This window comes from Musa acuminata, chromosome BXJ1-6 (assembly GCF_036884655.1).
Source record: "Musa acuminata AAA Group cultivar baxijiao chromosome BXJ1-6, Cavendish_Baxijiao_AAA, whole genome shotgun sequence".
Classification (NCBI taxonomy): domain Eukaryota; kingdom Viridiplantae; phylum Streptophyta; class Magnoliopsida; order Zingiberales; family Musaceae; genus Musa; species Musa acuminata.
In genome coordinates this window covers 35232305-35248271 of record NC_088332.1, presented here as the reverse complement: position 1 = coordinate 35248271, position 15967 = coordinate 35232305, and the positions used below count along the sequence as shown (strand labels likewise).

At 35.6% G+C, this 15967-nt stretch overlaps 1 protein-coding gene and 1 pseudogene across 1 annotated transcript; both read right to left on the bottom strand.

Moving 5' to 3' along the window:
• Positions 1-1572: 1572 nt before the first annotated feature.
• LOC135676745 (eukaryotic translation initiation factor 5A-4-like) lies at positions 1573-5201 on the bottom strand (annotated as a pseudogene).
• Positions 5202-6092: 891 nt separating this feature from the next.
• Positions 6093-12434, bottom strand: LOC135676744 (probable mitochondrial saccharopine dehydrogenase-like oxidoreductase At5g39410). The gene is made up of 2 exons (XM_065188256.1): positions 11691-12434; positions 6093-7022 (listed from the first exon to the last, which is right to left on the bottom strand). Exons 1-2 carry the CDS (start codon positions 12339-12341, stop codon positions 6330-6332), a joined length of 1344 nt encoding a protein of 447 aa, XP_065044328.1. The 5' UTR covers positions 12342-12434; the 3' UTR covers positions 6093-6329.
• Between the last annotated feature and the right edge of the window lie 3533 nt (positions 12435-15967).

Genomic DNA, 15967 nt, shown 5'->3' with positions numbered 1-15967 from the left:
GGTAATGATCCCTTGGAGATTCAGACATTTTTAAAGCAATTGGCTAATCAATTCTCCCTCAAAGATTTAGGACCCTTGAGCTACTTTAAGCAACATAAAATCCTCAAGTCTCCTCATCTCACAGAGAAAGTATATTCAATACTTATTATTAAAAACAAATATGCAGGATGCGAAAGAAGTTGCTACTCCTCTCTTTATTAGTGAATCACTCAAATTATGTGATGACAGCCCTACCACGGACTCATCTCAATACTGACAAGTACTTGGCTCCTTACAGTACTTGGCTCTCACCCGTCCAGATATCTCATTTGCAGTCAATAAATTATCTCAATACATGCACCAGCCTTCTGCTATGCATTGGTCTACGGTTAAACGAATTTTACAGTATCTTAAAGGGACCCTTAATCATGGTCTCTTTCTCCGCAAAACCACTCAACTTCATCTTCATGCATTTGCTGATGCTGATTGGGCGGGAAACTTTGATGATAGAACCTCCACGTCAGGGTATGTGGTCTTTCTTGGGTCTAATCCAATCAGTTGGAGTTCTAAAAAGCAAAAGACAGTGGCCCGGTCTACAACTGAAGCTGAATATCGTGTTATTGCTACCGCTGCTGCTCAACTCAATTGGATCACAAATCTCCTCAAGGAACTCAAAGTCAACTCTACCCATACTCCTACAATATATTGTGACAATGTTGGAGCTACCTACTTATGTGTCAATCCAGTGTTCCACTCACGCATGAAACACATTGCCATTGACTTTCACTTCGTGCGAGATCAAGTTGTCAGACATTAACTTTCGTGTCTCTCATATCCATACAACTAATCAACTAGCAGACTCACTCACAAATTCTCTAGCCCGCAAACTATTTTTGTTACATCGGTCCAAGATCGATATTCTTGACAAGAGCTCGATCTTGCGGGAGCATGATAACAGAGAGATTTCCTCTGATAACAGAGAGATTTCCTCAACTATATAGCAGATGAGATTTCCTTGACTACAAAGCAGATGAGCTGCTCAGTTAAAGAAATCTTATCTTTCATCATGTATAAATAGACTTCGTATGATACTAATTGAAATATGTTTTCTTTATTCTCTCAATTCTTCACCAACAACTTCGTGCTCGTTTATAGGGGTGGAAACCAAACTGAAGTCCTTTAATAGCAAGGCATGACATATTTCTTCTTCAAGTCTGGCTTTCTTATGCTTACAGAATCCACTGCTAACTAAACCAAGTGGCAAGTGGAAGCAGACTAAGCTACTTGGGGCCAATGTCCTTCAGGGCACATTTCTGCTCTGCACCCATTGATGACACGACAGTCACCACCAGATCCTTCCCTTCGGCAAACCATCTTTAATCTGAATTATTAAAAGGAATGATTTAGAAGATATAGATTACAAGCATGAGCAAACAATGGAGAAAGATGGGTGCACAAACATATAAACTACACGAGCGATATTATGGAAATATATTAGTTATAAAAACAAGTAAATAGGATATGAGCATCAACAAATGTTTGGCACATTATCAATCCAGATTACAAAAGGAGAGTAATATTCCTACTGTTGTGCTCCTGAGGAGGAGATTTTTGGCACATGTCCAAAACTTTAGACTATAGTAGAATAGTCCTAACTTTAATATCCACAAAGATCAAAAAAAAAAGAACTATCTTCATAAACATGCACAAGTAACAGTTGTGTTCCTTTCACGTGTTTCTGCATTGAACCGTATCCTAAGCCAATTATAAGGATAACGATGTCCTCAACAGATCCTCATTCTTTATTTTACATTACACTATGCATCTATTTATATTGTGATGATACCAATTTAAATAGATGAATCACTTGGACAAATGTTAAAAAGGACCCAAACATTCTAAAAGCAGACAAAAGGACTGTCCTACATTTGCACACAAATAGCATTCATACCATATAGATAGATCTAATATGCCGAGAACGATCTTAACCTTTTCGTTTGACTTGTGAAAAAATGTAACACAACTTGGATTAAGCAACTCAAATATCATTGAGCGAGCTCATGTAAACCAAATTTTCCCAGTAGTTCTCAAACTCAATCTGCACCTGCTAGTATCTTTTCTTTAAATAAATTATAAGTCCACTGTTTCCAATCAAGGTGGTATTAAGGGTCAACCAATTTTAGCTAGCAACAGGATTGGCAAAGAAATTGATCCAAAATACAAAATCAACATAGAAAAACTGCACTCTGAAATGTTTATAGAATCGGAGGATTTGGTCCAATCAAAGTTAATAGCTCCCAAGGCACAATTATAACTTAGAACACAATTGTAAACTTGAAGAATATATATGGTACAGCTACAAACATGAAAATAAGTTAGGATAAACATAAATAACATTAAAACTAAAGTAACTTGAGATGCCAATGGATTGGTCCATCATAATTCCAGGCTGACAGATGAAAATGTTTCTGGTGCACCAACTTGAGCAAGCAGAGTTTCATCAGTTGGGAGTCTTAAGTCATCCTTAGTGTTACCATTCTCAGTCAACAGATTTACCTAACACAGTCAAATATATAAGATTAATAAACCAAATAAAAATGACAAAGAAATAATATTAACAGGTCATACAAATCCATCTTCGGATATGTCAATAAGTTGATAGTCAGTACGAGTGACATGGGGAACCTGCAATTAATTACATGAGAAAGCAACCTGACAGTCTTAGAAAATAATTATCCAGTCACAAAAACTGAAAATTCACTTACATCACAGTAATGAGATGACGGGACAATATCTTCAAGTTATCAATGGCAACAAACTGACATTTATCATGCCCATGTTTTCCAGTCTTGGAGGTGGAAACCTCTACAACCTAGTGCAGCAATTACAAGCCATCTGAGCTTACAATATTAAACCATAGCACAACAAGAGGACACGAGTCATGAGCATGACTAAAAATAGATGAATGCGAGAGTTTCACATCTCACAATCACTTAATCCAACATAACCTTCAATCAAGAACAACACCAACAATAACTTTTGCTTTGCTAAACAGATCTTTTCCTATCAATTTAACTCTTATAGGCAATTTTTTAGTAGTGTGGCATATGCAGTCACATACGCATACAAACTAATACCATTACATGAGGGTTACATAGCTAAATATCTGGTGTAACCACCTATGTAAGTATTTTCTTATATGTGGTTGCTTACAAGGACCATATAAACATAAATTAGAGATTCAAGTCAAGATAAAAAAAACTCTTAGTAGATTCAAGTCAAGATAAAATTATAGAACTTATCCTAACAACAATATTTCAAATAATATAATCAACATTTTTTAATAAAAAAAAAGTATGTGCCGCATTAAACCCTCCCATGGCACCCTATCCTTTTAATCAAAGATATCATTCTTATAGAGCTCATTTGCAAAATTGTGCTAGCAAGAATAATACTGTTGGAAAATCTTCATTCTACCCAGAAATGACTGCACTATAAAATTTGGTTCTTAAGTAGGACCTATTACGATGAGGTCTTGAGAGGCTCTTAATTCAAAGACACAAAAGAAAGGAGGACATGAACAAAAGGTAGGGCTTTGTTTATGTTCTTTTGAACAAAATAAAGGAGAGATGAACATATTTTCAACACTGAAGCACAATCCTGTCTCAGCCCCCAATTCCACCCTTTCCTCTGCCTGCATATACACACCTATATGGAGACACAAGCATAAAAATGTGATTGCACAGGTAGTTTATATATCCTCCCTAAAGCTATAAAACATGATTGATGACAATTTATTTTATTCAAATCTATTTTATGTCTTTTTTGTAGAATATCACATAAATAACTTCTTCCAGAGTAAAACCACCATTGCTTAAGTTCTTAGTATGACCTAGCATATGTTTATCTATTTATTTTATGAATACTTTTTTCTGTAATTTACTGCTATTGCACAGCTGGTTTTCAGAACAATGCTCACAGGGCAATGCTCTTGGATGACACAAGTGTCACCATTTCTCTCAACTCATTCCCCCCTGCAACAGCTACAAACTATAATGTACCAATTATTTGGGTCGGTGTGCATGAACCTTTTCCAACATTAAGCTCTTTCTAATCTATGAAGCACAGCAACTGATATTAATCTTATATTGAAAGCAATTCAATAACAGAATGTTCCTACCTCAGAGTTTCCAGATAAATGAACGTACTGGTGAACCGGCTGGCCACACCTTGATTCAGCTAATTAGTGTAGGAGTATAACTTTTGCATGGCTTATGTCAAAGGGGCCAACAACTGTCCTAACCAACCAGCTCTGACTCTATGAGCAACTTATTCCACTCTCTCCCCAAACAACATATCCAAGACATTGATTTTTTATTATTTCATATCTACTCAAACTATATCCCTGTCTAAAGACAGGGATCATAACTTATTTTTTCCTACTTATTCTAGAATCCAGTACAGATATATTTAACCATTTATAATTAAAAGAAAGAAAATTGACTATATCTATATGTGCTGAAGAAACATTCATAAGAAAGGATACGGAAGAATGTAGCATTCTATTGCTGACATCAACGTAGTTGAAAATATTAGAGTCTATAACTAACTCAGTGACCATCACACAAGACCAAATTTAAATGAGTGTGAAAACTTACAAGTCCCTCGTATCGAATTTGCATTAAACAACCAGATCTATCGCGTACAGAATGGATCATCATTAGACCAAGTAAACGATCTAATCCCACTTAGAAAGCAAAAACACTCCTGAAAAGTCTTTTCGTGATCAAATAGAAAGATACAATATTTTCTTATTAACATCTCCCAAAAGAAATGGAACCTACAAATCATCTATCTATTAAAAGAAGAACAAGGTGAAGAATAGAAAAACAAGAAAAAAAAATCAGGAATTGAAGCAATCGGACTAATTCCAACTAAGAAACATAAATTAATTTAATCCAAAAAAAATCTAAAAATTGATCGAACATCACAAGAGATACAAAAGAAACTCATTTACGGCCAATTAACGCAGAATGAAACCCGTCAAGACCATCACCGTTTTCACCAAACTAAGACAAACTAAAAAGCTAGATCAGATCAAGTCGAATCCAACCTTGCACGGCCGCCCTTTAATGAAAATGTAACCGTTCTTGCGGATGCCGATACGTCTTGGAAGCCCCCGCGTCGGCCTTCGATCCAAAATGGTGTTCCTCAATCCTCATCCGACATGCTTCCTGATTGCGGTGTCTGTAGTTGGCCGCCACAAGATCAAACATCCGAATCGAACGTAAAATTAAGCTCCATTGATCGATCAATCCTAACAAAACAACTCAGATAACAAAGAGACCAATGGGGGAATTAAATTCAATTACCTGACAAGACCGTGGGAGGCAAAGAGGGGAGGGAAATGGGGAAGGAAGCGGTGGCGAAGGAGACGGGGAGGGCAAAGCGGGAAGACCATTAAAGAGTCTCGGGCTTAAGACGAGGACTAGAGTTTCGATTAAACGCCCCATAATACCCGCGCCGGGTCCGGGACTATTCAAACCGTCCGATTCGGATGGAGGGAGAGATTGGGCGGCCGGATGGAGACGTGACATCTCGTCGCGTGCGAAGAATGCGGCGTAGGCTGCAAAATCAACGTGCCGAATATATGCGCCCATCGTGGACTTACATGCTCTATGTGTCTCCCTAACCAGCCGGCAGGCTTTTGACCAATTACAATTTTCTTCCATTAAGTATTGGGTATTAAAGCTTTCATATATCTATTATTGAATCCGTAAACCTTTTCCGAAAGACGTATTATATATATATATATATATATATATATATATATATATATATATATATATATATATATATATATATATATATATATATATATATATATATATATATATACACACGCACACAAACAAAATATCATCTAAGTCACCCACCATATCCTGTTGCTTCCATTTGGAAATACCTCATGGAACTGAAGGAATGATTTTAACAGGTAGTTTGCAGAAAGCTATGAACAGCTAGCCCACTTATCCTCTATATTGGTACACTTGATAACTTAGCCAGAAAATTTTCTAAAGATCACACTAATCCTGTAGCAGTTTTGCAAACTGTGGAATAAGATGGGAATATCAAATTACGAATCCAAAATAATATAGTCTCGTCTGTTATTTCTACTAGAATACTACAAGTTCACAGAACAACATAGATGCACATTACAGACCTAGAAAGCACAAAATGAACAAGGACTTTATTACATTCATATGACCAACTATAGCTCTCAGGCTCAGAAGAGATCACTATTCAGACATAGCCTTATCTTTGCATAGGAGCGAAATAAGAGCAAGAAACTAATGCAGAGAAGCTCTCGTCGAGATGACATCAAAAGATATCCCATTGTCTTGGAGGCGTCTCTGCAGATCAGTGGGGCCAAAGACAATTCCTGGAGTAAGAACACCACCCTTCGGTAAGTTCTCACGTTCGCTCAATACAATAAGAGCGCACTGGAGGAGGGTAATTGGAGTGGTCAGGTATCCGATCTCAGGGCCAGACACTCTGGTGATTACCTCAGTGTCGGGTTTCTTACCACTCTGTGAAGCCAGGCTAATGTCATTATAGCCATGCCCGACAAACCACATGTTGAACAAAGCACTTCTGACCTCTTCTTCTGTTGGTCCAGTCTTTCTAAACCAGCCAAGAGAAAATATTTCTGGAAATTTTAAGAGAAGTGACCTCCCAACTGCAAATGCTCCAAAGAGTCCGATGAATAATCCAGTTACCATGAACCGGAAAATTCCTAGTATAGATTTTGTGCCAATCTTTACACCAAAATGAGCAGGCTTCACTGTAGACCAGTAAGCCTTTCTCTTCTCTGCATGCTCATCACTTTCATTGGCACCTGGAAGACCATGAGGATTCTCTGCCAGCATTGCAAGTGTTCTCCGGACAACAACAGCATCTGCAGAAGGTAGTTTTAATGCCCAAAGTCCAAGTGCCTTATTATGCTCTACCAATGGCCCTTTGGGAGGTGCAGGGCCTGGAATCTGCATTGCTTAGAACATTAGCAACAAAAACTTATTCTGTTTGATCTTTTAAGAATTGAATAAACCATAGCACAGAGCATTTTGGCAGCAAGATTGGTCACGAATCCACTGAAATATGACTGATTAATTAGGAAACTTGCATACAAATGCAGTAAAGAGGGCAAAGTAAAGCGCATGTTCTTGGCAAATGAAAACGAGTGCCATATAGCAACTCAACCACAAAGATTAAATAGATACCATAGGGGAACCCTTCTCATACTACATATCTTATTCCCAAGTTAAAATGCACACTTCATTTGATAAGTCTACCTTTGATTTTAAAAAATGCACAAAAGAATATTATGTTTTAGGGTATCCAAGCAAAAGTAATAACTCATCTATCTTGCCAATCAAGCATTTTCTCTAGTATTTGCTTAGTCGTTAAAAAAGCATAAAAATAAACATAAAAAGTGATTAGTTCTGGCCTCTTAAAAAGAAAACATGCTGATCACTGATGCTTATATATGTATATCATATTTGAACTATTTCATTTGATGAACACCCAATGGCATAATGAATGCATGGAGTTCAGTTGGCAATATGTTGGATTGATGTAAATCCCAAAATTCATTTTACAACACACATCAAAGCCATGTAGGTGCCACACGGTGCTATATTGATGCCAACACATTCATGCATCTATTTGTTTATTTTGTGTTTATGTATCAGGAAATTTCTTTAATTTGTGGTTTTACTGTATCACTTGACCTATCTGCGTTTTGCTCTGTCAGACACAACTTCTGTTGTTGCCCATCTCACATTATAATCCATGTATCTTGACATGGCAATGACATGGCAGTCACTGTGAGATGACTTAGTGATAAATGGCCAAACACAGTTTCACCAAAGTTCTTGTATCTATTGTGCTGGCATGTTGGTGACCTGACCCCAACATAACTCCCTTGTGGCACTGACATGGCTTACAATGCGGAGCACATATGTCATGACCTGAAGCCAGGAATGTGAGGATCTACCGAATGGCCATGACGTAGGCTAGGTCAAGTCTAACCACATTTCTTCAAACCAGCCTAACCTATAGTCATCCGTATGAAATCTTACATCTAAGTCACTTGAACTATCAACTTGAAAATACATACAAGCATATTATATTGACTGATGTACTCCCACATCAATTGCTATGCAATTATGTATTTTCATGAACACTAATTCCTAACTAAAACAGTTACGAAGCAAAATTTGAATAACCAATCACATTATATGAGCATCTCATGATACAAGCAAATAAACATAAATAACATTAACAGATAATTATAACAAGACTAATATGTTAAGCATATAACATATCATATTAAAATAACATATGCTTATCCCAAATTTTGATATTCAAATTAATAATTAGAACTTTATATTATATTACAGAAAAAAATATTTTAAGACACCTACTTCCCTCAAGTCCAAGCTATCATATAACTATTTAATCTATCAATAAAGGTGCTTTATTTCCTTTTTTGTTTCTGGAATGCAATGTCTATGATGCTTTTAAAGTATTGTATGGTTTATCATCCTCCTGCATACCTAATTATACAGCTAGCATGACAAATGGGGATCATAAATTAATCATCTGGTACCTGCTGAACTTGGTCCGCCTGATTGGATCCCTATCAGATCGATGATCGTACTGGGTGTGACATGCATTGAGCCTATAAAGTCTATCCTGTATCAAACCCAAACCCTTTGAATATTGACCCAATGCTACTTACATGACTGGTTCAGATCCATACTTGATCTAATCTAGTTTGGACTTGAGCCACAAAGGACGAAGTTACAATAAATTTCATAAAATTTCAATTTATCAAATCAAATAAATTCAACAATCTATTGTCAAAAAAAATTAAAGCATAAAACTTATATAGCTCAAAAACTTTAAATTCAATACATAAAACTGAATTCATATCTATAATATATGTACTTATTATGTAAACAAAACTCAACAATTTTCATTGTGAAATTCAAAATACAAATCATCAACAAAAGATACAAATCATAAAATTAAATAACATTTAATGTTCTAAAAAGATTGCATAAGTTTTATAAGAAATCCAACCATATACAAATCATTAAAACTGAACGTAAAATCAACAAGATAAATTACAAACATTGTATAAATCTCCAACCAAATACAAACTCACTAATCATTGAAAACATATCAATCAAATCCCATAAGTCGATGCATAGGATGTGAGAGATTAATGAAAAGGACAAATTTTTCTTGCTTAAACCAATGAAGAAAAAACAAGGAGGATCCCCATATGTTTCCCGATTGGTGATGTTCTTGTCGTCTTCTCCTCTTTCACGGTCTTCAATCTTGCTTCCTCACCATGATTTTGTATGAGAGTGATGAGTTATTTATAGAAGCAGCCAACCCTAACCATAAATCCTCTTGAATTAGAGATCAATTCAAATAACTAAAATACCTCCATTTAATATCTAGGTATAACAATTCATATTGTAACACCCTCACTTTAGTCCCACATCAGAATTGGGAGAAGAGTTGAGTTTATCTCTAATGGGTTGATGGCTGTACCACTATTTACTTGAACTTAAGTGTCTTAGGCAACATGGTTCTAGGCTTATTAAGTTAGTGCTAGTTATCTGGTTAAGTTAGATCATGATAATTGATATCAAAGCATTAATTTTGAACATGAAGTAGTGTACGACTTCTTGCTTCTATCAGAGTCTCAAATATCTTTTTGATGAAATAGAAGATGCAATATTAGAGTGCATAGTGGAAGCATTATTTGTAAAATTTGAAGGACCAAATTTTTTAAGGGACCAGCTTTTTTAAGGGAAAGGAATTTTCATACATAGATTTTAATTGACAATATCTTAGTAATTTGAATTGATCTCTATTTCAAGAGGATCTAAAATTAGGATTGCTTGCATCCTCTATAAATAACTCATCACTCCTCCGAAATCATGGTAGGGAAACAAGATCGAAGGAAGGGATGAAGGAGAAACAGTAAGTCAGTAAGAACACTGTGAAGAGAGATATAAGCAGCAATCCTTCTTGTTTCATCTTCATTCATCTATGCATAAAATCTTGTTTGTCTTACATCCTATTCATTGATCTTTGAGATTCTATTGTGATGTTTACTATGATCCGTGAACTTCTTTTAATTGGAGAACCTAACCTATTCTTTTAGTTGGAGAACTTAACCATTGCATTCAAACTCGAACTAACCTAACTCATGGTCATTCAATGATCGTCAAGTTTCTGGGTCCAAGTTGTCACAAAGATAGCACCAAGGCCAACCTAATATTGTACATGGCAAGGGGTTAAACATCATGGTGTGAAGTGATCACTAGGCTGGACTTCACATGGACCATATTAAGTTTATTTCTGGGCTTTATTGATCATTGATGAGGGCGTCAAGTCCTTAGGTGAGAAAGATTGTATCACCTGGTCCTACATCAAAAGCGGGGGAATACTTAAGTTAATCTAAGGGGTTGACAAATATATTGGTACTAACATAAGCTTCTGCATTTGAGCAAGATGAGTGAATAGGTTAGATATCACACAAAGTTGGATCATGATAGCACATGACACTTAAGTTGGATCGTGAGAACCCGTGTGTCCTATTCAAGTAATTCTATGTGTCATTGACACTACAAAAGTGTCCTTGTGTCATAGAACTAATCCATCAACGACTTTTGTTTATTTATTCATATGCTTAGTATTTTAATGGCATAATTAAACACTGATATTGCCCTCTATATCATAACATGATATTCAAGTTAAGGGCTCTCTCAACATAAATGTGTATTTTGGAATGCAAAGTAACGACATAACAACAACGGTTAAGCATCTATGGAGCAAAATATAGTTTCACATTCAAAACCAGAAATATGAACTGAAATCAAACCAAACCACAGGAGGATGGATATATGCCACGAGAACGTAGAAAGAAAAACAAGGAAAAAGGAAGATAACAAACTTAGTATCTATAGAATACACCTAGAGTCTAGCTATGCATGATAGACTATATAGAATTAATTTTAATATAGAATTAATTTAAGGCCATTTGATGAAACATAATAGAAAAAGGGGGAGAGCAAATAAGTGCCAGACAAGGTAAATTGTATATAAGATAATGGATGACAATGGAGTGGTGATCTCTGCAAGCAGAACTAAGCAACAAGAAGTGGCATAGAGTTACACGAAACTATAAAAGGACAGTTATAAATTTCTTTGGAACACTGAGCAGACACAATAGCACAGCCACAGATCTGACAGAAGAAAGTCTGCATTCGTTGTTAAATTGTTGAACCACCCCTCTACCTCTTTTTGCTATCCAGGTTATGGGAAAAGGAGCACTCCAAGGACTTTAAGGAAAAAATGTCATGTTTACAGAAAATGTCTTCACAAGAGTCTATGGTCAATCACTGTATGCAGATAAAAATTGAGATTTACGACTCGGTATAGTTCACAAAAACATGATCATAATCAGATAATCAAAATAGATATTAGCAGCAAATTTAGCAAACATTTTAGCGGTCTTCTCAATGATTCCACTAAAAGAACATCATAAGAGGGAAGGAACTCTAAGATCATACATCACAACTACAAGCAAGCAAAAAGAAGAAGAAAATACAAGAAAAGCGACTCACCATGGGCCGAGCTCGCTTTGGCCTTGACTTCCTTAAGTCCTGCAACTGGCGAACATTGGCCACGCCGAGAACCGCAGACTCGTACGTGCCCAAATTTCCCACGATCCTCCTCTCCGACTCCAAGCTCAAGTACGCCTCTACCCGGTTCGGCACCGCAGGCGGCACCCACTGCCGAGAATGGAACATGAGCCCCATCTCAGCCGGCACCGAGTCGAATCCGCACGCCGAGACCACCAAAGACCCCGCCTTTTCCGCCTGCTCGTGGTACTTGGCCTCCATCCTCTCCATGAACTCGGGCTCGCCGGAGATATCGAGGTAGTCGGTGCCAGCCTCAACACAGGCGGCGACGACGGGTTCTCCGTAAAGGCGGAAGGGACCGACGCAGTCAAGAACAAGCCTGGTGCGGCGGCAGAGGGCGAGGAGGGAGTCCGGGTCGGAGACATCGGCGGGGATGAGGGGAAGGGGCGGAGGGGGGGAGGGGGCGGCGGCCCATTGGAGGGCGGCGGCGAGCTTCGAGGGGGAGCGGCCGGCGAGGGCGAGGGACCTGAGTGGGCCGGGGGCGGAGAGGAACTTGAGGGCCTCGCGGACGACGTACTTGCCGGTGAATCCGGAAGCGCCGAAGATGATGAGGTCGAACTCGCGAACCGCCATCGCCGCCGTAGATTCGACGCGGGGTGAGGGGGGGAGTGACAGGCGGTGGTCGTCGGGAAGCGGAAAGCGATTTGATACCAAGTCAGAGAGCCATAGCTAATCACTAATTATATATTTATATCAAATCATCACCATATTATTTTTGTTAAAGTAAGTCGGTAAATCTATTATAATTTATTGGCCAATTATGACGACAACGACGACGACGACGACGACAATAACTAAAAAATATAAATTTATTCTTTTAAAAAAATATTATTATTATTATTATAAATATCAAATTTTAACTATTTAAAATGTATAGATCTTTTATCATCGTTAAGATCGATAAAAATTATAATTTTATAATTTCTATTTTAATTTTTTATTCTTTTTTTTATTTTTTTATATTACTAATATTAATTATTTTTTTCTTTTCTAATTAAAGCATCTGAAGATTTTCAAAACACGTACTTATACTAAGATTTTGTTTTTACTCTTATCCTCTATTAAAGTAATAACTAATTGTTCAGCAATAAAAATATTTTTTTTTCGTATAACTTCATATATTTATTTTAATATTTTTATTCGGACAATATAAATTTTTTATACATGTTATTTATTTTTTAATCATCACTTAAATTTATAAAGTATTATTGGCCTCATAATTATTCAATAAAATTTTTCTTTTAATTTTAAATATAGTCAATATAATAGTTTTGATTCTATCTAATTTAAAATTTCTAATTTCTAAAGATTGTTTTCATATCTCAAGTCTATAATTAATTTCACTTAAGTCTTCATCAACTAAAATAATATTATCAGTAAATAATATATAATAACAAATCTTTCGTACAAAAAAACTAATAAATTTATTTAATTAATTATTTATTTATAAATAAAATGAATATTCCATAATACATAATGCTGATTCACTTGTTCAACTCAGATTCGTGTGAGTCAATTACTAAAGATATTACTAATATATTAATTAAGTAATATTTAGTAAGTGTTGTTGCTTGTGTGGCAAATAGGTAGCTGAGTTGTTAAAGAGCTGGAAATCGATGCATTGACTTCCAATTTTATATATACACTTAGGACTCAATCAAGAACAGGTTTTGTTTCATGCAAAAGAGGGATCTCCATTGCACTAAACAATATAACCTGTGAAAATAAGATATAATATTGGTAATATTCACTGCATCTAAACTCATGATCTACTTCGATACCATCTTACACAGATTAATTAGATGCTTGCAAAATCCAGAAACTTAAGAGTGTTAGGAAAAAGCTGTTTTAACAAAAATTGAGAGAAGCCAGGGTTGAAACCTCAGGCCAACAGAGGCATGAATTTTAATCAACAGATTGTGCTGCTTGGCTTAGATCTTGTCGACAACATTGTCAATAGGTAATCCAACACTAGTGCTGATGATACTGATGAGTCCTGTGATATAAATATGCCAACTGACATGATACATCGGAAACAAGGATATCAAAATGCATTGCCAAGCAATCGATTCATTCTTTGGTAAGAACTGCATTGTGTCTGCTAGAGCAGAAAAAGGTGAAAACCAGAAAAAGATGAAAGCAATCGATTCATTCACCCGTTTCTGCTAGAGAAGAAAAAGGTGAAGAACTGCGTCGTGCCAAGCAAGGATAGTTGCATCCTCCTATTGTGATCTAGACATATTTAGGCTCATGCTCGTCCCAGAGGAAATGGTTTGTCGGTGCTTATATGCTCTTATCCCTCCGAGAGCAGAGATCCTCTATCATTTTATTTTTAGATTATATGATTTTATTTAATTTAATAAAATATATGGTAAATCTGATTGAATACCTTATAGGGATAGGAATTTATGAGAACTTTCCTGTATATGTTAAGAGATTATATATCTTCTCTTTTTTTATTATAGTCCATATTATATCACTTAGTGGTCCTATGAATGATAGAATGAAAGAAGGATGTCGATATTGTTGTAGTTTTTAAATCCAACAATGATGCAGTTGTAAAGGTTTTCTGAATTACATCAAAAGGTATCTAATCTTAATCTTAATTCATCATTATTTAATTTTAATTATGACATTAATTTTTTCACATAACAAAAGTATGATTATAACTTTTATGTTCACAATTAGTATCATATTTATGTTTTGAAATAAAATACCTTATATCATAAAAGTATGTCTTTTGTATCTAGAATTGTTTGTTAACACACTTTGCTTGTAAAACTGTATTATCTGATTTTGACTAAATGATGCTTGAACAATCTATTGTTGATCTATTTTCCCATCTTATTTATCTAGTTTGATCTTTAAATTTATTCTTCTATGCTCCTCGCCTGCTTGCAAACATTGTAACATAGTAGAACCATGACATGCTACTATCTTCGATAGCAACACTTTGTGGAACCATGACATGCTACTAATATTTGTTTGGCGGGTTGTCATCGTTGAGCATAGAGAGTAAGGAAATGATAAAAACAAATGTAATTAAAAAGAATCCTTTTGATCAAGAAAACTAATGTAGTATTTAAACAAGAGGAAAGATAGAACACTTATAAGATATTCCCAAGTGCACATACTTTATCTTGCTCTATGAACTATGGTCCTATTTATAAGATCTAGTGGTAACTCCGTCATGTCATTCATGATTGAGTTAGGTGTAGGAACTACCTTATAACTTCTAAATCATAGGCCACTACTTAGAATATGCTTATAACTACCTAGAATATGGTAACTACCTAGATAACTACTATGAATCAATTCTTAACACTCCCCCTTGATTCATAGTTATATACACTAATTTGCGATATGCTTTCAAATTGGAAGTAACTTGGTGAGGATATTTGTAACTTATTCGTCTATTTCACAATACTTCATTGCTATGGCTCTATTTGCTACAGGATCCCGAATGAAATGATAGCGTATCTCTATATGCTTCGTTCTTCTATGAAATGTTGGATTCTTCATCATTGCAATTGTGGTTTTATTGTCACAAAATATTTTCGTTGCTTCTTTTTGTTCTTGATAAAGATCTTCTAGAAGTCTTCTAAGCCATATTGCTTGACAAGCTGCTGATGTTATGACTACATATTCTGCTTCTAATGTTGATAACATAGTTATTGTTTGCTTTTTGAACTCTAAGATATAGCTCTTGACCCGAGACTAAAAATATTACCTGAAGTACTCTTTCTATCATCTAAAGCTCTAGCCTAATCACCTGAAACCAAATAATTTATATTTAAAATTATGAGAATACCAAATATCATAATCTATAGTTTCAACAATATAACGTAGAATTCTTTTAACAGCTTCGAGATGAGATTTGCTTAGACTATACATAAACCTAGATACTATACCAACAGAGAAGGAAATATCTAGTTGAATATGAGTTAGATAAATTAAACCTCCAACCAAATTTCTGTAGTATCTTGCATTTGTCAAACATGTATCATCTTCAAGTTTCAATTTCAAGTTTCATTATCATACATGTATGATATTTTATTTTAATCCAAATATAAAATATTTTTATAATAATTTTTTTATATGGGAGAATAGGGCTAGGGTTTGAGATTTGCCGTTGTCACTTTTCAACTCATGGGAAGATACGGTGTCGATATAGTATACCCCACGGCAAGTAGCGAGAG

What these genes read in the sequence shown, in the direction of transcription:
- LOC135676744 (XM_065188256.1), bottom strand. Translation starts at nt 12,341, where the DNA reads ATGGCGGTTCGCGAGTTCGACCTCATCATCTTCGGCGCTTCCGGATTC. An exon ending in CAAAGCGAGCTCGGCCCATG is followed by an intron (nt 7,023 to 11,690) that starts GTGAGTCGCTTT and finishes TAAGCAATGCAG; the next exon opens with ATTCCAGGCCCTGCACCTCC.